General features: G+C 52.1%; 4 protein-coding genes across 7 annotated transcripts; 2 read left to right on the forward strand and 2 right to left on the reverse strand.

The window, feature by feature from the left end:
* Positions 1-176: 176 nt before the first annotated feature.
* Positions 177-4,424, forward strand: LOC120894714 (helicase SKI2W). The gene is made up of 5 exons (XM_040297474.1): positions 177-310; positions 386-2,740; positions 2,834-3,596; positions 3,690-3,868; positions 3,959-4,424. Exons 1-5 carry the CDS (start codon positions 299-301, stop codon positions 4,319-4,321), a joined length of 3,672 nt encoding a protein of 1,223 aa, XP_040153408.1. The 5' UTR covers positions 177-298; the 3' UTR covers positions 4,322-4,424.
* LOC120894715 (protein SEC13 homolog) lies at positions 4,409-5,626 on the reverse strand. Its single transcript, XM_040297475.1, has one exon. The coding sequence runs from the start codon at positions 5,487-5,489 to the stop codon at positions 4,518-4,520; it is 972 nt and encodes a 323-aa protein (XP_040153409.1). The 5' UTR covers positions 5,490-5,626; the 3' UTR covers positions 4,409-4,517.
* Positions 5,627-6,183: 557 nt separating this feature from the next.
* LOC120904818 (5-aminolevulinate synthase, erythroid-specific, mitochondrial) lies at positions 6,184-16,112 on the reverse strand. 4 transcript variants are annotated; one of them, XM_040315220.1, is made up of 2 exons: positions 15,955-16,112; positions 6,184-8,814 (listed from the first exon to the last, which is right to left on the reverse strand). In XM_040315220.1, the coding sequence occupies exon 2, from the start codon at positions 8,752-8,754 to the stop codon at positions 7,030-7,032; it is 1,725 nt and encodes a 574-aa protein (XP_040171154.1). In that variant the 5' UTR covers positions 8,755-8,814; positions 15,955-16,112; the 3' UTR covers positions 6,184-7,029. The 4 variants fall into 4 exon arrangements, with proteins under 4 accessions (XP_040171154.1, XP_040171172.1, XP_040171164.1 ...); XM_040315238.1 differs by lacking the exon at positions 15,955-16,112 and adding an exon at positions 13,956-14,221; XM_040315230.1 differs by lacking the exon at positions 15,955-16,112 and adding an exon at positions 13,861-13,974.
* A 385-nt stretch (positions 16,113-16,497) lies between these two features.
* On the forward strand, positions 16,498-19,701 carry LOC120904836 (Golgi resident protein GCP60). The gene is made up of 6 exons (XM_040315252.1): positions 16,498-16,944; positions 17,049-17,095; positions 17,173-17,869; positions 17,970-18,091; positions 18,162-18,333; positions 18,431-19,701. Exons 1-6 carry the CDS (start codon positions 16,773-16,775, stop codon positions 18,679-18,681), a joined length of 1,461 nt encoding a protein of 486 aa, XP_040171186.1. The 5' UTR covers positions 16,498-16,772; the 3' UTR covers positions 18,682-19,701.
* The last annotated feature ends 850 nt before the right edge of the window (positions 19,702-20,551 follow it).

Here is a 20,551-nt window from a genome sequence, read left to right on the forward strand (position 1 = left end):
GCGATTTCGTTCCACATTAGCGTCGGTGGCTCAGTTGCGCTCAACGTTCGTTTTAAATTTTAAGCACAGACAGCTCTAACGGCACAATGTCAGAACTCAAGCTTTCGATCGGCGTCTTTAAACCAAACCTAAAAAAATACAAAGAACCAGCAAATCAGAAACAAAACAAAAAAAAAAACATCGTATGTGGCTGGTTTCGTACGCCGGTCGTTGTAAATAACAGTGTTTTGGACAATATTTAACCGCCCTGAAGTGAAATTTCCCACATTCAACCCGAAAGCATCCCTATATCTTCAACATGAGTTTCGATGTAATGTTGCGGAGAGTCGATTTTTCCTTTTACGCTCCGCAATTCCGCTGATCGCTTTGCTCACGCTCATTCTAGCCGACCTGGTTAAAGGAACCGCCACCGATCGTGGAAGACACGGAAGACCTGCTGCGCGCCTTTATTCTCGAGCCGAAAATCCCCATCCACGAGCCCAAACCGTACTTCGAACCGCGCCACCCCTCCTTCGACCAGCTGTACGACATTCCGCACGCACCGATCAGCACCCGGATCGTGCCGGACCGCTGCCCGGAGACGGGAAAGGTGCTGGACTTTATCGAAACGCAGGTGCAGAATGCGGGCTCGACGGCCAAAAACTCCATGTCGCTGCAGCGCGAACCGACCGAATCGATCGATTCGGCCCGCGGTTCCGCCTCGTACTTTCCCTTCTGGCCGGGAGGGTTCGACGAGCCGGAAAGTGTGCTGGCCGGACTAGTACCCAGCCCGCTGTTTGAGACGGATCTGAAATCGTGCCCGCCTGGGTTCGCTACCGGGGTTGAGTTTGAGGCACCGCCCACCGGGACGGACGGTGCGCGCGCGACGGAAGACAGCGGGAAGAGCGGTATGGTCGATCTGCTGTCCGCGATTGCCAGCGAGGAAGCGTTCGTCGAGCTGCTGCCCGAAGGGCTGCAAACGAAACTGTCCACCAACGACCAGTCAACGCAGGGCACACAGCAAGAACCACTGCCGGCGGGTATCGACGAGGAGGAGGGTCTGCTGGCGGTGACCGGTGAGCAGGAGGCCGGCGAACAGGTGCTGAAAATTTCCACCGTCACCAACAACGCGCTCCAGAGCGCCGAGTGGGCCGAGATGCTGGACATTTCGAAACCGGTGGACGATTTCTACGTGAAAATCCCCACCATGGCGCACCGGTTCCCGTTCGAGCTGGACATCTTCCAGAAGCAGGCGATCCTGAAGCTGGAGGAGCACAGCCACGTGTTCGTGGCGGCGCACACGTCCGCCGGCAAGACGGTCGTGGCGGAGTACGCGATCGCCCTGTCGAAAAAGCACATGACCAAAACGATCTACACGTCCCCAATCAAGGCACTGTCGAACCAGAAGTATCGCGACTTCAAGACCACCTTCCAGGACGTCGGGCTGATCACCGGGGACATACAGATCGATCCGACCGCGTCCTGCCTCATCATGACGACCGAGATCCTGCGCTCGATGCTGTACTGCGGCAGCGACATTACGCGCGACCTCGAGTACGTCATCTTCGACGAGGTGCACTACATCACCGACTCCGACCGGGGGCACGTGTGGGAGGAGGTGCTGATCCTGCTGCCCGACCACGTCTGCATCGTGATGCTGAGCGCCACCGTGCCGAACACGATCGAGTTCGCCAACTGGGTGGGCAAGACGAAGAAGAAGCGCGTGTGGGTCGTCAGCACGGCCAAGCGGCCGGTCCCGCTCGAGCACTACCTGTACACCGGGTTCGGCGGCAAGTCGAAGGACGACTCGTTCCTGATCGTGAACGCGCAGAGCCAGTTCGTGCAGGACGGGTACCGGCGGGCGAAGGAAAGCTACGAGGCGAAGCAGGCGAAAAGCACGGGCCGCCGGACCAACGGCCCCTACAGCCAGCGGCAGGAGCAAACCCTGTGGGTCGGGCTGATCGATCATCTGCAGAAGAAGGAGAAGCTGCCGGTGGTTGCGTTCACGCTGTCGCGCAACCGGTGCGACAACAACGCGGAAGCGCTCATGTCGTGCGATCTGACGACGGCGCGCGAGAAGTACGCCATCACGTCGTTCTTCCAGCAGTGCCTGCAGCGGCTGGTGCCGGCCGACCGTGTGCTGCCGCAGGTGCAGCAGATCCAGAGCTGCCTCGAGCGGGGCATCGGCATCCATCACAGCGGCATCCTGCCCATCCTGAAGGAGATCGTGGAGATGCTGTTTGCCCGCGGGCTCGTGAAGATACTGTTCGCGACGGAGACGTTTGCGATGGGCGTTAACATGCCCGCGCGCACCGTCATCTTTGACAGTACGCGCAAGTTCGATGGGCAGGCGTTCCGGCCGCTGCAACCGTCCGAGTACACGCAGATGGCGGGCCGGGCCGGGCGGCGCGGTCTCGACAAGACCGGCACGGTCATCATCCTGTGCAAGCAGAACCTGCCGCTCGATGGCGAGCTGAAGACGATGATACTCGGCAAGCCGGTCCGGCTGGAGTCGCAGTTCCGGCTGACGTACGCGATGATGCTGTACCTGTTGCGGGTGGAGCTGGTCTCGGTGGAGAACATGATGCTGCACAGCTTCCGGGAGTTCGACAAGCGCCTGCAGATGCCCCAGAGCAAGCTGGAGCTGAACCAGGTGCAGGAGAAGATGTCCGCGCTGAGCAAGCTGAGCGATCATCTGCAGCCGCTGTGCGAGTTTTACGAAGCGGCCAGCGAGTACCTTAACCTTCGGAATGAGCTGCTCGTAAGTAAATGGCGGAGGGACAAAGCAGCATACCGCTGAGAATGAGCCGTGTTCCAACAATTTGTTCTCCTTTTGCTCTCCATTTCTCTCCAGCCCAAGCAGCTGTGCCAACCGAAGGCAATCAACGAGCTTAAGGTAGGCCGCGTTGTCGTGGTAACGGACGAGCACCACTACAACAAGCTCGGCATACTGCTCTCCGTCTCGGTGCAGTCGCACAAAGAGCTGAAGCTGGTCGTGCTGGTGCTGGATCATTGCGCGAGTGGCAAAACTCAGCCGGCATCGCCGGAAACGCTCAACCGGGGACCGCTCTGGCATCAGATGCTGTCGCTCGCCCTGCCCTACCAAACCTTCCTGCCCGAGGGTGTCGGTGGCCACGCCGTGCTTACCCTCGCTCCGGTGAATCTGATCGAGCTGACCAAGCACACGATCAAGTGCGACGCGAACGGTATCATCCGCAGCTGGGAGTATCGGCTCATACCGCGGTTCCGCGATGCGCCGCCGTCCCAGTCGACGATCGAGGCCGTCGCTGCGCTGGCCGAGCTGAATGCGACGGTGGTGCAGGCCGGGTCCGTCGCTGGCACGCTCGAGCTGGTTCGGTTCCCGCGCGATCTAACCAATCTCGAGCTAACGCAGCAGCTGCAGGTAGCCCAGGGCCGGCTGAACCGTTGGCTGCCGTACACTGGGATGGCCGACTTTGAGCACGAGTTTGCTGTGGTGTACGATCGCAAGCAGCTCGAGCGGAAGCTGGACGAGCTCAAGTACCAGGCGTCGTACGAAAGTCTCTCGCTGTACCCGGACTACTGCCGGAAGCTGCAGGTGCTGCAGGAGCTCAAGTACATCGACGATATGCAGCAAGGTAGGCACACAGCTCACAGAACGAAGCAGGCGGCGATGAGTAGTCGAGGACCGTATATTGAGGTGGGTTTTGTTTCTACTTTCTATCGTTCAGTGGCCATGAAGGGCCGTGTCGCTTGCGAGATGGGCCAGAACGAGCTGATGATAACGGAGCTGGTGATGCGCAACATACTGACCGATCTGCAGCCGGCCGAAATCGCTGCCCTGCTCTCCAGCCTGGTGTTTCAAGCGAAATCGGACGTCACTCCCAAGCTCACCGAGACGCTCCAAAAGGTAAGTGGTGTGATCGGTTTGCATCGCTTGCTGTGATTGCTTTGAGTCTCAATGCTCGCTTTCCGCCGTTCGCTTTCGTTCGCTCCACAGGCCGAGGCACAGTTTCGCGAGGTGGAAAACGACATCCGGCTGGTGGAGCGCCAGTACGGCGTGACGGATGTGTGCAAAAAGGAGGAGCTCAACTTTGGCCTGACCGAGGTGGTGTACGAGTGGGCGCGCAACAAACCGTTCGCCGAAATTATGCTGCTGACCGACATCAAGGAGGGCATTATCGTGCGCTGCATCCAGCAGCTGAACGAGACGCTGTGCAATGTGAAGGACGCGGCGCGCATCATTGGCGATCCGGTGCTGCACAGCAAGATGGAGGAAGCGTCCAACGCGATCAAGCGCGACATCGTGTTTGCGGCCAGCCTGTACACCTCCAGCACACCGATCGTGATTGGGGAAGTGTAATCTGTACCAGGGGAGGCGGGGGGATCGCTTGTTGATTTAGCTGATTTTGTAATCGGGCAAAGGAATGGAAAGTTAAGAATTTTCCACTCTTTTTTCAAATTAATATTTAAAAGTATTTTTTATTGATTACATAGTTACAATGGAATACGCAAGCTTAACCGGTTGAAAAAAAAGAAACGCACGTCGGGTCACCCTTTTACAGTGTTCGCTGTTCCGGGATGAAGTTGTTCTGAGCCGCCGCCCCGGTGGACGCACTGTTCGTGTCCTCGCTGATGCAGATCCACTGGCCCTCGGCCGTTTCCTTCCACAGACTGACCTTGTTGTCGCCGCCGGACACGCCCAAAATGTTGCCCGTCAGCGACCAGCTCACGTTCCACACGACGTCGTCGAAGTTGTGCAGGACGGCCGGCTGCCAGTTCGCCAGATCGTCGCTCGTCCAGATCACGACCCGCCGGTCCTGCGAGCAGCTGGCGATCTGGTGCCGCGGCATACCGACGCTCGGGGCCCACGCCACATCGCGCACCCAGTCCGAGTGCAGTTCGAGCCGCTTCTCCTCCTCCCAGCGGTCGCCGTCCTCCTTCCAGATCTTGATCGCGTTGTCGCACCCGCCCGACACCAGCCGCTTCACCGCGAGGTTCGTCTTGCTCGGGCGCTGATCGAACGCCGGCTCGGGGACGGTCGCCGGGCACCAGCTGACCGTGTTGCAGCCGATCGTGTGCGCGTTCGGGATTTTCTTGCAGTCCCACGTGCCGGCCTCCACGTTGGCGGTCAGGATCGAGATCGAACCGTCGGAGCTACCGCACGCCAGCACCAGCCCGTACTCGGCCGGTGCCCAGGCGACCGAATTTACCGACGAGTCGTGGTTGCTGTACTCGTACCACTTGGTCCAGTCGCCCGGGCCGGCCTCCTTCCACACGATCACCTTGCGGTCGTACGAGCAGGAGGCCAGCACGTTACCGTACCGGGGGTGGCCCCAGGCCACCTGCCACACCGGACCTCCGTGGCCCTTCAGGTCGGCCGCCAGCGTCTGGGCACCGTTCTTGATGTCGAAAATTTTGACCGAATTGTCCGACGAGCAGGTGGCCAACCGGAGCCCGTAGTAATCTACATCGGCACAGTGGATCATGTCCTCGTGGCCGGTATCGATCGTGTTGAGCACGGATACCATTTTGCGGGTGCGGGTGAGCAAAATTTGTTGCAAGAAATGGGTGCAAAATTAGGGGCCGCTGCGGGAGTGTGTTTTGGAAAACTTTACCACTGATATTTGACGTGGAACAAAAACACAGCGCGCGCTGTTGACACAATCGTGCACAGTGGGACCTTTCTGGGTGTGGGGACTATCGTGTCTGACAGATAAATGCATAATTATTTTAAAAAAAGCGGTCGTCTGGAAACATGATTTAGCAGTAAAGTAGTTTTTATACTCATTTTTAAGTAGTTTAAGAAAAGAGTACAATTAATGAACAAAATACATAAGCACAATTCTAATTTGCGGTACCGTACCGCTGTATTCTGTCAGCATGTGTACCACGTACCGAACGTCACAGCGTGCATCATCACGTGGATGACAAAAGTGTTTAAAACATCCGTTACTCGTACTTTTTCGATATAATTTTAGTGGAATATTTTCTATAGAATTGTCAGTATATTTAATTATTTTAAGATTTTTAACAATTTTCTAAAGATAGTTCCTTTACATACAGGTCGTATTACGGGTTTTAAATGATAGTAAATTTAGGCGATTTGCCAAATTCTCAGTCAATCAATTGTAATGTTACCCTATCCCACTCTCAAGGGTCTTGCATAAATCTTCCTTACATCGTTTTCGGACTGTTTTTTCGAAGGACAACTATCAACCTCTGTAGTTTTTCCATGATTTGAAATAACATTTATTTTAGACAGTGTATATAATGTATACTTTTTGTGTTTGTGTGGAATAGACATTTTCAATACAAACTGTTAATTTATTGTCAACGACATATCGACGAAAAGCTGCTGTGTTGCTCATGCTACTGCTGTTGCTGCTGCTACTGGCGATCAAGATAGAAATTTTGTCGTGTCGACATTACGGCCCAGATTGCATCCGGTGTACGGTCTCGCCGGCAGAAACAACAAAAGACAGCTGGTGTTGTAATAAGTAGTAGGTAGAATTTTCCCTCACGGGCCCGCTTGGCTGGCCGAGCGGAATAAACATAAAACAAAACAAGACAGATAGATAACAAATTCGGTAACTACGACTCTGGAATGGAGCAAGGCCTAGAAGGGAGGGGGGGTCACCATTTCACAACGCAACATGATTGTAAAAATGCCCGCCTGGAAGCGGAATTAACAACGGGTTACATTGGTTTACAACACAGTGGAACAACATTCAAGATTGCACCTACATAAATATAACGAGCAGGGGGGAAAGAGATAGAGAGAGAGACAAATAGAAGACACACTCGTCCGGCAAGGATAACCGGAAAGGGGAGATTGTGTCCGAAAATAATACGGCTTTTTTTGATTCCGCATGTCGATATGTCATTGCGTCCTCCGACACAACCGGACCGCGAAGGACTATTATACTCTTTTTGCCTGGTTGTCTGCTTGTGTACAGCTTCCCAACACCGAAGCGATCACCCCAAAAGTGTACCATCTTGTCCCTTCCCCGAGAGCACACCTACACCTCGATGGAAGCAATTTTGCGCCTCACATCGCTCTCTCTCTCTCTAATTGGCCACGGCAGCGATCTGCGGGCAGTTCGGTATCTGGCAGTGGAGCTCCTGGGCACAGCTGGACGCGCCAGCGCTCGTGCGCGCCTCGAAGCGATCGAACAGCAGCGGCTTCCGGCAGAAGGCACACTCCTCCGGGCAGTGTTTGCCGCCCAGCGGCATCTTGAGATCCTGCCAGACCACCTTCATGTCGCGCACCAGCTCGTCCATCATGGCGCGCGTATGGTGAGGCGTCGGAGCCAGCCGAAGCTTCTCCTCACCGCGCGCCACCGTCGGATAGTTGATCGCCTGCACGTAATGCCCGAAGCGCTGTATCATGCGGTCCGACAGCTCGGTGCACTGCTGCGGATTGCCGATCTTCACCGGAATGATGTGGCTCGGCGTATGCTCCACCGGGAAGCCCTCCTCCTGCAGCCGCTGGCGCAGATAGCGCACGTTCGACTGGTGGCGGGCGCGCAGCTCGCGGCCCTCCTCCGACGCGAGAATGTCGACCGCCTTCAGCGCACCGCACAGCACGGTCGGTGGCAGCGAGGTGGTAAAGATGAACCCGGCCGCATACGACCGGATCATGTCAATCAGCAGCGCCGTCCCGGCAATGTACCCGCCGACGTTGCCGAACGCCTTCCCGAGCGTGCCGGAAATGATGTCCATGTTGTGCAGCTGGCCCTCCCGCTCGCCAATGCCCGCCCCATGCTCGCCGTACAGCCCGACCGCGTGCACCTCGTCCACGAACGTTAGCGCACCGTACTCGTGCGCGATCTCGCACAGCTCCTCCAGCGGACAGACCGCGCCCGACATCGAGTGGACCGTCTCGAACGCGACTATCTTCGGCAGCGACCGGTCGACGCGCTGCAGCAGCTCGCGCAGATGCGCCGGATCGTTGTGGCGGAAGATGTGCTTCGGCACGCCACTGTTGCGGATGCCCTGTATCATCGAGGCGTGGTTGCCGGCGTCGGAAAAGATGTGACAGCCGGGCAGCGCCTTCGCCAGCGTGAACAGCGTCGAATCGTTCGCCACGAAGCAGGAGGTGAAGAGCAGGGCGCTCTCCTTCTGGTGCAGCTCGGCCAGCCGGCGCTCCAGGTTTTCGTGGTTCATCGAGTTGCCGGAAATGTTGCGCGTACCGCCCGCCCCGGTGCCGTACGTTTCGAGCGCGTCGGCGACCGCCCGCTTCACCTCCGGATGGCACGACATGCCGAGGTAGTCGTTCGAGCACCACACCGTAATCGGCCGCTCGCCCCAGGAGTACTCGAGCGCCCGCGGGAACTGCCCGTCGGCGGCCAGCCGGTTCACCTTCTTGAACACCCGGTACGAGTGGTCCTGCTTCTTGCGCAGGATCTGCTCGTGGAAGAAGTCCTCGTACTGGAACGTGCGTTCCGCCGGTATCTCCACGCTTTCCGCGCCGAGCTTCTTCACGTGCGGTGCGGCCGTGCTCAGGAACGGACACTTGTTCCCGGCGGCCGGCTGCTGCTGCACCGGATGCGGCTGCTGCATCGAGCTCAGGTTGCGCCGGGCCTCGGTCGACGCATCCTTCTTGACGGTGGTGGTGGGCGTCTCCTGGGCGCCGGAACCAACCGCAGCACCGCCGGCCGCCGGCGCACCACCCTGCAGGGTGGAGATGGTGCGCTGCACCACCGGACACTGGGCACCGTACGTTTTGAGCAGGGCCGGCGCATAGTTGCGCACGTAGCTCGTGCTGAGACGGGTCAGGAACGGGCAAGGCATCTTCTTAATGCTGCTTACCGTGCGGGCAACGAACAGGGAGGTGGTGGTTAGATTGAAGAGCTGCAAATATGGTCAGAAAAAGAGAAGGAGGATTAACGAATGGTTAAATACAGCGTTAGATGAATGTTTCAAATTCAAACAAAAATACTCCAAAAATTGTGCGCTGGTTCCATTTTAACTAACGCACGATTTCAATAGGGGAAAGAGAAGGTAGAGCCACAGAAAGGATCCAGGTCGATCCGGGTCAGTGCGAGCAATTTGCCAAGCAAAACACATTCGACTTGCAAATTGTACTCCGTGTCCATGAGTCGCTTGGGAGAGGTCGCAGGGGGGAAAAGGGGAAAGAATCCCCCCTCATGTCGGCTTTGCGTCAATCGACAGTACTGCTTGCGCACACCTTGGATCTTTTGCGCGAGCGAAGCGAAGGCCAACGACGCGCTCTAAGCCAACGGCATTGAAGTCAATATTTTGAGATCTTTATTTATTGCCTTTGCCCACCGGTAAACTAATCTCCAAAAGACGTCTAAGCAAATACAGTCAAATATCACCCTTGGCAACGAAAAAGAACATTCCAGTATGGAGCAATTCCGAATGAGTGCCGGTGCTTGTGGTACTCAGACACTTTTAGGCATAGGATGAGAGAGAGTTTGACAGCTCAAACGATTCTGCTTTGCTTAGTACATCTTGTGCCGGATAAACGATTAGGTCGTATTCAACATCTTATCTTCTTACAGACAACCTGTGCTCAGTTCAAATTTCAGACAAAACATTCAACCATTTGAGTAAATAAACGGCATCACAAACCTGCATCATATTTGTGGATTTCGGGAGTTAGATGTTCCTATGAAGCGTACAAAACAGAGTCTTCCGGGCGTAAATTCGGATCACTTAGTAAACGTACAACAAAAAAACGACAGATAATGTTGCTGAATTGCTTCTTGATCTGGATGCGATGACTAGGTCCACCAAGAGGCTCACTCATCAATCAACGTGTCCAGCGTGAAACAAGTTTCTTGCTTACGCACCTATTCGCCCGATACACTGCTATTACCAGGGTTGTTTTTTTTTTTAAGTTTGTGTCTCTCACAAGATATACCTCCACACCTCTGGAGGGCACTAAACTTTCGAAACCGCACGGTATGCCCCTTGGCACCGCGATCGCAACACACAGTAGTAGGCGCTGCGGTATGGTTAGTCCAACTGCCCAATAGGTATATAATAATCACAATCGAGTCACCATCGCCTTCTTAACCGCAACACCACGGCACTGCTGCAGACACTACCAATGCACCACTGAACGCATGGGCCGGCCACAGCCACAGGTCAGCCACTGTCTCTGGGGGTGGTGCCTAACCCACCTCTTCCTCCTCCTCGCTCCGCAAATGTGTATAATAGTGCTCTTATATTAGAGAGCAAAGAGTGGGAGCAGACACGCAGATCACAGCAGTCAATCGTTCCAGGTAAGCGACGGTTCGAATGGGAGGCCACCACCACCAATATGCTTTCAAACAACAGCACACACACACGCACACAGATGTCGATTCGGGTGGCAAAACTGGCAAGCTTTGGTTTTACTCTACATGGATCCGTACCAGATCGGCAACTGTCGAACGGCGCACGGGGTGTCGTTCGCTTTATATACCAAACCCGCCACCCGGCAATCTCTGCAGGGTCGGGTCCACACACAGCACACGATTGTTGCTGCTGCCTGTAGATGGATGGCTCCTGCAGCAGTTCTTTCCCCACTCTTCGGACTGCAGTGTGGTGGTGCCCTTAATCTGCTCTGATACCAGTGACGGTGATGCTGTTTTGCAGATGATTGCGCCACCGTATTCAATGGTGATCTCCCTCCGTACGCAGGGAGTTCTCACCTTGCGATTCGCCACCCACAGATAACGGTGGACTCTCCCTTCTCACATTCAGGGTGGTGGTTTATTAACTGCACCCAAAAACTGTTGCCGTTGTGTTACAACGCGCTGGAACGCGAAGACGCGCGTTGGCTCGTTTGCGAAATAGCATTAGACAACTGAACCGCGAAGAATGATTCCTGGCGGGCGCAAAACAGCCGTACTCGCGCACAGTACACCAAGAGACAGGGAAGGTCGTACAGGACACAAACAGGGTCACACGACGATGGAAGGATGATGAATTTTAATAACCTTCTACCGTTGCGCGTTGCCTTTGGCGCCGGAAACGACCGCGCTCCGCTGGAAGGGGAAGAATGTGGGGGGGTTGAGGGGGTGCTTCCAATTGATTCGAATGGCAAATGAGAACTGTAGAACGATTTCGTGCCGATAAGTAATTTCTTATCGGATATCGCGGGGCGCTACTACTCTTGGCACGATGTTCGTGTTCGATACAGTAATGGCGTGGCGTTTGTATCGTGCCATTTGCACGAGCTTACCGAAGGCCTAATTTGGTTCGTTATTACACTGGCTATTGGTTTAAAGGAAGTGCGCGATTGACGTTAAAACCTGGGGACGGTGAAAGGTAAAGAAATAGCTGACACCATCTGTAACAATAGCGCAAAGCTACAAACGGGAGTATTGTAGGTGCGCACTTGTTACTGTATCATTTGAACAGGCGTACTGTCTTGCCGCAATAACAAGGTTTGTAGGGGGGTTTGTATGGCGAAAAGAGTACTGAGGTGCAGAGTAAACAAACTCCAACCAGTTGATTGATTGCCACTTTTCCGGACACGTATACGAGGAAATAAAGAACTGAACGCTATGTAGGTATTCTACAGCAGAATTTGGTACAAAATTCCAGTAGGAATCCAGTCATTCCAATGGCCATATTTTGCTAACTTTGAACAAGAATCCATGTCTCACTAGGGAAGATTTCTTCACTCTTGGTGTCGGCTGCTCTCTACAGTGAATTGTTCAGTAAGTCGACATCAATAATGGTAGATGCTATGAACGGTTGTGACTGGCCATGGTACCGGAGGAGCGATAGGTGAACGATGACTTCAAAGTGCCGCTTCTGATGCTTCCCGCCATCAACCAAGTTTCCTTTGTCCTGTTTGGTTTATCTGCATACCAAGGGCTTCCTGACCGACTGTGCTAGATCCTGTGGGATGCTTTTGCTACACCGAAGAGTAACGATTGTTCCTGGTATACATCATTTTCGGGTCATAGAAGAAAAAGACTATCAGGGCTACCCAGTATCCTTATTTTTGTTCCTCTTTGTGTAATATGAGTAATGAGCTAGGCGATCATGCAGGCTTTACAAGACAGCCTCGAATGGGAATCTACCCAAGCCTGAAGGGAGCATTATGTCTAACCGTAAAATCTAAATTATTCATCATTATACTAATATCGTTGCCACAGTCCTGAGATTGGAGGAGCAGTCGTTAGCTCGCACGATTTAAAAACATGCTCGTCGTTGGTTCAAGTCTCATATCGATCGTCTTCCCGACTGTCTATCGCGTGGTATTTAATAATTATTGTACAAGTGGTTAATTTTTTTAGGTTATTAAATACGATAAAGACATACAGATAAGTATTCTAAATCTTCTCAGATGTTTGAATCATAGTTTAAATGTTCAAATCTCTGAAGCCACTCTTCTACTAATCTTTCAACATCTTTTGGGGACCTGCTAGTGAATCATTATTTTGCATTCAACTCACTTAGTCTCTGGTCCGAGTTAGGGATTTACTCCTCTTTTGGGATTCTACTTCCTGAATGTTTTGGAAATGGAGTACAAAATTCATTGAGTCATAAACATATCCCCAATATCCGTAATCTACTCTCTTCCTTTAATTTCAGTTCAAATAATCACACTTAACGGATGCTCCTTTTGAATTGCCATCAACTCGGAACCTTCTGCGGAGTGAAACGAATTAAGAGACCAACAAGAATTGTAGTCACCAAAATCAAACATTCTAATTAAGACAGACGAACCCAAAGATTGTATTCCCAATCAAAAGCAGCACAGGACAGGGGGAAGCCGTTCGTTAAAAACTGACCAGTCATCAGCGGCTTTTCACACACGCGATTTGTTCAGTCTCCCCCCCTTCGCAAAGCTTAAGTTGTTTTGCGTCGCGACACTTGAAACGTGATATTTCATTAAACGAACCAACCGTTTGTTTAACGATGCCCCTCATAGCCCATCGATGCACGGAAATACAAAGAGCGGAGGGCAAGTGTTCAGCGCTAGATAAAAGTAGCACCTTGTCAGCCAAGGACAAGTAAGTGGTAGGCCGGGGATGGTTGGAAGTCATCGGATGTGGTTGCGATGGTAATGGGGTGGAGTGGTACCGTAGTGGGATTACTTTTTATGGCTATGGTTGTGAGATAGTCCATGAAAAAACAGGCAAAAAAGTGTCTTATCGCTGTGCGGGCATATGCGCTACCCAGTGTAATGGAGCCAAGTTGGAAGCCAAATAACTCGTTACAACCGGTTGCCGAAAATCGGATGAACTGGTAGTGCTTCCTGGTCCAAGCAGAGGAACCACAGGAACGCCGCGTCTACCAACTACTACAACTACTGCAAAGGTATAACAAAAAACCGATGCCAACTACGTTAGCAAGCAATGAGCACTAGACAACTGGGTATCACACCGTACGTCGTCCATGGTCCACTTACATCTCCACTCTGCAGACGCATAAATCACAAAATCAAGGAAATAAGTGCGTCTGTCTGCCAATTGATTGCTACAGAACCAACCGGAATGGTTTTCGTTTCCGTTCGCCAGATCAGCAACTGAAGCAACAACAACAAAAAAACCAAATTCTTGCAAAATACCATACAGAGATTACCATACCGGGCCCCGTCTGACGGAAAGTCAACAGGGGTTACCGGCTAGATAGGATTGATGTGTTCCACTCTGCTACCTCAACTTAAAACAGCTTAATGCTACGGATTGGGCGATCTGTTGCAGTGAAACAGTGACCCATGGGGCGGTACCTCACCACCGCTTATCGGGGGCACTCGCGGGCTAATTGACGAAGTTTGCCATTTTGCACAATTCTTCACAACACGATTAACAATTAATCAATACCCGCAGACAGGCCGAGCATTACATCATTGCCCAAAACCGATCGGACATTGAACCGATTTTCCATATTTAAACTTGCAATGATTAAGTATAAAGCTTTACTTACTGTCTAATCGGCTATCGGGAAACAGAATCGTGTCGGTTAAGTGCCTGTTCGGTGTTGATTTTCAAGCCCTAAACATAAAACTCGTTCACCCTCACCTTAGCACAGCTTTGGACCCACCAAGAACGTGGCGGAATACACAACGTACGCGGCGACGATCGTTTTCGTTTCGTCAACCTACTTTTTAGTCGCGGTTGGCCTATGCAAACTCCCTCTTGTTGCTATGGAGACAGACGGGCACACACACACACACACGTTTGGGGGAATTGAGAAATCTTTGCCAGCAGCGAAACTTCCGTGGATGGTGAAGGTTCACTTTGCACTGCCCGCGAACGCTCGTCGGCCAGCGGTCGTGACTGGACGCGCAATGTTCCACCACGCCACACTGTCGCGATCCAACGCAACCCCTTCCAGGGTGCTTTGTCGCGTTCGTGATGGTGATGGTGGTGGTGGTGTTTGTGGTGGCGTTCGTAGAGTTAAAGCAAGCGCGTGTCTGCTCGCAGATTGGAAAGGAACAAATCGCGCTGGTGGGTTATGTGCACGATGTGTGTGTGTGTTGTTTTTTTCTCTCTCACTTGATACAATCATCATTGCATAGCACATTGATAAAGGTTTGCTCTTAAAAATCACACAAATCGGTAGCGCCTGCTCTATCATGTAACATGGTGCTGATATGCTTATACGGACTGGTTGCACATTTGCTCCACTCGATATCTTCAAGATGACACATTTTAGAAACCTACAATTTCTGTCTAGTCACTGTTTGTGCGAAAGCCCTTCCCTACATGGCACGATCGTAGCAAAAATAATGTACTTGCCATACTTTTTTTATCACACAGCTCTTGGTTACGCCGGTGTGCGTTCGATAGCAAATAAAAAGAAACCATGAAACTTTCCATTTTTGATTTTATACGACCAGATTTTCCGGTCACGATGAAACACGGTGACGGCGACCAAACCGCTTGGCGCGGGTCGTCGCGCTAATCGTGACTCGTCGCAAACCGCACGCAACCATTTGAGACACACAGATTACATCAGTTTGTTGTTTGTCTCCCCTTTCTGCAGTGCGACGCGGTTGATGTACTGATATCCATTTTATGGCTGGGTGGTAACGTGTTTTGGCTGCGCTAGGTCTTGCTGAAGGAGATTGGCAAAATATTAAGCTTAGAAATAAATCATCCCCGATCCTTTAATAGCTTTAAATTAAGGACCGTTCTTTACCTTTCTCATGTACCGATGATTAACGACTACGGTGTCTGGGACCGTCCAAAATGTCCAAACAAAAACCTTCCATTAATCATAGAATACTAAACATTCTCTTTTTGCGGTGCAGTAATCTCGTTTGCAGGTTGAACAGAGTAATTCAGAACGATTAAAGTGGTTTGTAAAATTCAAGGGCAGGCAATATCTCAACCCATCAACTGCGGACTGGTCCTAACCGGATAGTAACGTTGTGACATCAAACGAAAAAAAAATGGTTCACGCGAAGGCCAAACAGCCAGTGGAGGTCAGCACGGCGGTAATAAACATAGTCCTATCACATTCTCGCGCATGAAAACAGCATTACTGTGCGAGCATAGCTCCGTCACGTGCCATCAGCAATGAGGTCAATCTTTACTTTGGCTGTCGCTGCGAGGATCGTTGCGAGCCGCTGCAAAATGCACACAATATTAGGCAATGTTCTCGCACCAACCGATCGAACGATGCTAAATTTAAACGGACTTAAGTTGATGGTTGGCTATTGTTCAAAAAGGCCCCTATTATGCAATGTAAAGGGGAGCAGCAAAGGGTGGGGGTTTGCCCAACCAACTCAATGTAAAAATCTTACATGATGTGAGAGTTCTAGAAAATCACATATGACCCCTCAGCCATTGATCGCACCTCTCGACATCGCTCGTCAGCTGGGATGCCTTTTAGAAATGATCCAATAGGTCTGCAAAAATGCTGCACCAACCGAGCATATGCTGCTCTGTACGTATCCGCCCATTGCATAATTGCACAACATAAGTGGAATGGCACATATCGTGGTGACCCCTCTTTCCGTCAGCGAGCTAAAACTAAATAATAAGCAACGATGAAATGATTGACTCAACGTACCTTAACAACTCTTGCCGGAACAAGTTTCCGTTCACTGTCTGCAGCAGCGGGCTCAAATTTTCACTTCTGTAACGACGAAACCACGTTCGATTTCACCAATAAATCGCGAACCAACTTTTCAGGACAACAAAATTTGCAACCCCCTTTTTGACAGCACATGTGTCGAAACGGGGGAAAAAGGGAGGGGGGAAGTCGTTCCGTTTATGGTATCGAGTTAGCGGGTTTACTGCATTTGTCAAAGCAAGGTTTATATAGTATCGGCACAGTGTGATGTCCAAGAAATATAAACCAACAATAAAAAAGTACTTATCGAATTTCCAGTGCGGTTTGGTGTATGTGTGTGTGAATTTTCTCTCGGTTCAAATAAAAAAGCGCTTGATGATGAAATACAAAAGAGAAACTAATCCAGAATCCGAGTTTCGCAAAAAGTGCACCTCACAATCGTATGACGGATAGCATCATCATTCAACATGCTGCTTCGTGTAATTGCGCCTTCACGAAAACAACACCCCCTCCCGCACCCTACGTTCTATTGGATGCGAAAAGATTTTTTTGACAGAACAGTGATGACACCAGAAAACAAATGAAAAGAAATAAGAACTTTTCTTCTGGGTGGACGTGTAAGTTGCTGTTTCGACACAGTGCCTAGCGTAAAGCGACACTTTCTTTGCCTCACCAATTTTCCGGCGGCTCGGCAGTCCTGCAGTAAGAGCGCACGCAATTAAGGCTGGGCCAACGCAGCGTAGCGAATTTTCCCCCGAGTGTTCCCACCCAGTGTTGATAAGAACGGAGCAACGTCGTCGCCCAGGGGGGTGGTGATGGACAGCACAGCACAGCAGAAGGCAACCATGATAGGCGGAGACAATTTGGAGCTTTCCTTCAAAGACCTTTCCCTCGACGCGGGAACCGTCGGCGAAGATAGCAGTAAAATCTTGAAATGGAACCTGCCGCTGAAGGAGCTGTACAAGCTGGCGTGCAGTTTTTACAAAGGTAGGAGAGCGGAACGGTCCCACAAGCATTCCGGCGCACACACTGGCGCGCACTCCGTGGCACTAAAGAGCAACAGCTAAATGCGTCTCTTGTTTTTGTTGTAGAAAAATCTGGAAAAGCGATCCATCTAAGCTATGAGGATAATTTAAAGGTAAGCACCTTGGAGATTTTGCAGTGAAGGGAAACAATAACCTTTTCCGGTTTGTTTACGTGGTTGCGCGTTCACAGCTGGTGGCGTTCACACAGCAGGCCGCACATGGACCGCTGGACCTGTCCAAGGCACCGCCGCTCGGCATGTTCGATGTGATCGGCAAAGATCGCAGAATAGCGTGGCAGCAGCTTGGCACGATCACGAAGCTGCAGGCGATGGAGGGCTTCATCGATCTGCTCGACCGGCTGTGCCCGCTGTTCAAGCCGTACGTCGAAGCGATCAAAAAGGACCGGGAGGAAAAGGCACGCCGGGCGGAGCAGGAGGAAATCCAGCGCACCGAGGCGCTCGCCGCCGAACGGGAGCGGCAGGAGGAGCTGGCGCGGCTTGAGAGTGAGAAGAACCGCGAGGAGCTGCACCGGCGACAGCTGCAGGATGCGCTGAACCAGCAAACGTACCATCAGTTTAAGGAGTACGCGGAGATCCAATTCCCGGGCAATCCGGAGCAGCAGGCCGTACTGATACGGCAGCTGCAGAACGAACACTACCACCAGTACATGCAGCAGCTGCAGGCCCAGGTGGCCACCAATTTGGCCCGGCTGAAGAGCTTATCGGACGGTGAGGAGGACGACACACCGACCGCGGTCGTGTGCGAGAATGGTGCTGCTGGGGCGATCGAGCCGGCAGCGGCTAACGAGTTTGCCAACGCGAATAACGCCAAGGAAAATAGTCAATTCGAATTTAAGGAACAGTGCGACAGTGACAACGACTCTGGAGGTAATTGTTAGTGGGGCATTGTGTAGTCGGTTTGGTTTGGTTTTTCTTGCAACCCTTAATGTCATTATGTCTTCCCTTGGTGCGTGTCCGTTTCTTGTAGATTACGCAGTAATCAGCCCGGCAAACATGTGGACAAAGCCAGACATTAAGCTGTTCAAGCAGGAAGTGATGGCAGGGAAAGGGGATGGAGTGATACGCGTAAATCATGGCGATACCGTAACGGTAAGATCCCCTTGTGCCGGTCACAAATGGACACAAATGGAAGCATTGTACATCGTTTCTGCCATTGCAGGTGAAGGTGCCAACGCACGAGGGCGGTTCGTGTTTGTTCTGGGAGTTTGCCACCGACAGCTACGATATCGGGTTCGGCGTTTACTTCGAATGGGGCAAACCACCGACGACCGAGGTGTCGGTGCACATTAGCGAAAGCGACGAGGACGACGACACGATAGAGGAGGACGATGGTAAGTGATGGTGGAAAAACGCACCCACCGCAACAGTAGCGGCTCGACATACCCCAATGCTAATATGCACCAATTCCCAATTCCATCTCCCGTGCAGAGGTCATTTGTGCGGAAGATCTGGAGTGCGGCCAGGTGCAGAGCAGCCAAATGAGTTCGGCCGGCAGTGCGCTCGGTTCGCGCAATCCCATCTCGATCATCATACCGATCTACAGGCGCGAGTGTCACCAGGAAGTGTACGCCGGTTCGCACACGTACCCGGGCGAGGGCACGTACTTGCTCAAGTTCGACAACTCCTACAGCCTGTGGCGCCCGAAGACGCTCTACTATAAGGTGTTTTACACGCGATAAAATCCGACACGAACCAAAACTCGACCGGCGTATGTGAGAGTTTTCGCGCAAAAAAAGGGTAGCAGAGAGACACAGAGAGGTGATGAGGTAGAGAGAGATGGAGAGAGCGAGAGAAGATTGGGAAAAGAGCAACGGACAAACACACAGAGCCGCAAATATTTAGAGGAAATACTTTATCTTTACTTGTATGGAATAACTACTAACGATAAATCCTTGTGGTGTGATGTCGTTCCCTTCCCTTTTTGTGCTGCGTGCTTACCACCACGTGGGCACCCATATTCAAATCATCCCCAGGTCGATTGATCAAACCAAAACAAAAAACAAAACAAAAAACAAAAAAACAAAAGCAAACTGTCGTATCGCAGGCAAAATATCTTGTTCCCTAGATTCAATAGAGTATATTAGTTGCAAATACTACGTTACGATCTGATGGGGCCGTCCGGGGAGGAGAGGGGCCGTAGGGCAGACCGTTTGAAGAAACCATATCGCTGGCCCCGTGGCGTTGTGCTCCGTTGTTCTCGAGTCTATTAGCTAATTCGATCGGGCGATCCAGCCAACATACGTTTGTTGGCAGCTGAAGCAGAAGTTGAATGGTGAATGATTCATTCCAAGGTTTTGTGCAATCGTGTGCGTGTTTGTATGAGTATTGGCCGCGTGTAGTTCCCAAAATGATGAAACAACACTTCCCTTGCGGCGGCGGCGAGGGTGTGCGCGTCCCAGTGTGTGATGATCGGGTGATGGTGTGGGGGCCGAACATGGGTACGATAGTTAAATGAAATAGGAAGAAAAAGGCAAACAAGTCCAACTAAACCCTTCCCCCTTTTCCTCACTCCTGCAACCCCTCCCCCCTCCCCACCGCCACACCAATAGGCCCCATCCCGGGCAACACACTTACTAAACGATAATGGATGTTGATTGTTCAGCGAATTAAAAAACCGCTGTCCCGCGTGGCACCGGCCACCGAACGGGGAGAGGGGGAGGGTGAAAAAGTGGAAAATAAAACCGGCGAAATTGATGGTATACATTTTGTTCAATGTAAACAAACTTGGGTTTCGTTTCTTCTGCGAGGTGTGCGTGTGTGTGTGTGCGGTTGTGATCCAGGTCCAGGTGGAAATATGGCGGACGGCCATGCTCTCGTGCGCGGAAGGGAAACCAGGCGCAATAAATCTTGCGCACAATCGTATCGCGCGCGCAACGGGCCATTCATTACGCGTTTTTTGTTTGTTCTTCCCTCCACGGAAATGCATCGTTTGTATTGTGCTGTATTTGGTGCGGTTTTTCCTTCCTCCACGGTGTGTCCCTGAGCCTAAAATGTGTGTGTGTGTGCATGTGAAAAATTGGCGGATAAAGGGCTCGCTTCGATAAAGGGCTCGGATGCTGTACATCCGACTGTTCGACCGTATGTGTGCTCGTACCATACGGCCAACCATTATCGTTCGTCAACGGGTTGCGAGCCCGAGTCGTGTGCCACGCAATGGCCGGACAGGGGGGGGACAACAGTGTCAACCCCGCCCGGGTTGACGGGAAAAACGGCCAACGCCGATAACGGACCCCAAACAATTGGCCTTAAACAAACAAAACGGTGGGGCGGCAGTGGAATGGAGACACACTGAAATCTAGATTTCCACATGTGCACAACACCCACGAAAAGGGAGAGGGCGAGGCTGAACCGGGCCCCGGGGCCAAGGGTTGCCGGAGACAGCAGCCGGAGACCGCGGCAGTTACTCACGTGCGCGACAAACGATGGGAAAAATGACACTAATCAATGTCCAATCTGTCTAATGGGGCGGGTGGTGTCTTATGGAAAACAGCCAAACGATAATGGCCATCAAAGCTAGGCTGGGGGAGCTTTGGGGGGAACCTGGTGGTA

Source organism: Anopheles arabiensis, chromosome 2 (assembly GCF_016920715.1).
Source record: "Anopheles arabiensis isolate DONGOLA chromosome 2, AaraD3, whole genome shotgun sequence".
Classification (NCBI taxonomy): Eukaryota; Metazoa; Arthropoda; class Insecta; order Diptera; family Culicidae; genus Anopheles; species Anopheles arabiensis.

Excerpts from the sequence above, each read along its gene's own strand:
- LOC120894714 (XM_040297474.1), top strand. Across the intron at positions 2,741-2,833 it reads ACCTTCGGAATGAGCTGCTC|CCCAAGCAGCTGTGCCAACC; the intron begins GTAAGTAAATGG and ends ATTTCTCTCCAG. Across the intron at positions 3,597-3,689 it reads CATCGACGATATGCAGCAAG|TGGCCATGAAGGGCCGTGTC; the intron begins GTAGGCACACAG and ends TCTATCGTTCAG.
- LOC120894715 (XM_040297475.1), bottom strand. The coding sequence starts at position 5,489 with ATGGTATCCGTGCTCAACACGATCGATACCGGCCACGAGGACATGATC.
- LOC120904836 (XM_040315252.1), top strand. The coding sequence starts at position 16,773 with ATGGACAGCACAGCACAGCAGAAGGCAACCATGATAGGCGGAGACAAT. Across the intron at positions 17,096-17,172 it reads GCTATGAGGATAATTTAAAG|CTGGTGGCGTTCACACAGCA; the intron begins GTAAGCACCTTG and ends GCGCGTTCACAG. Across the intron at positions 18,092-18,161 it reads ATCATGGCGATACCGTAACG|GTGAAGGTGCCAACGCACGA; the intron begins GTAAGATCCCCT and ends CTGCCATTGCAG.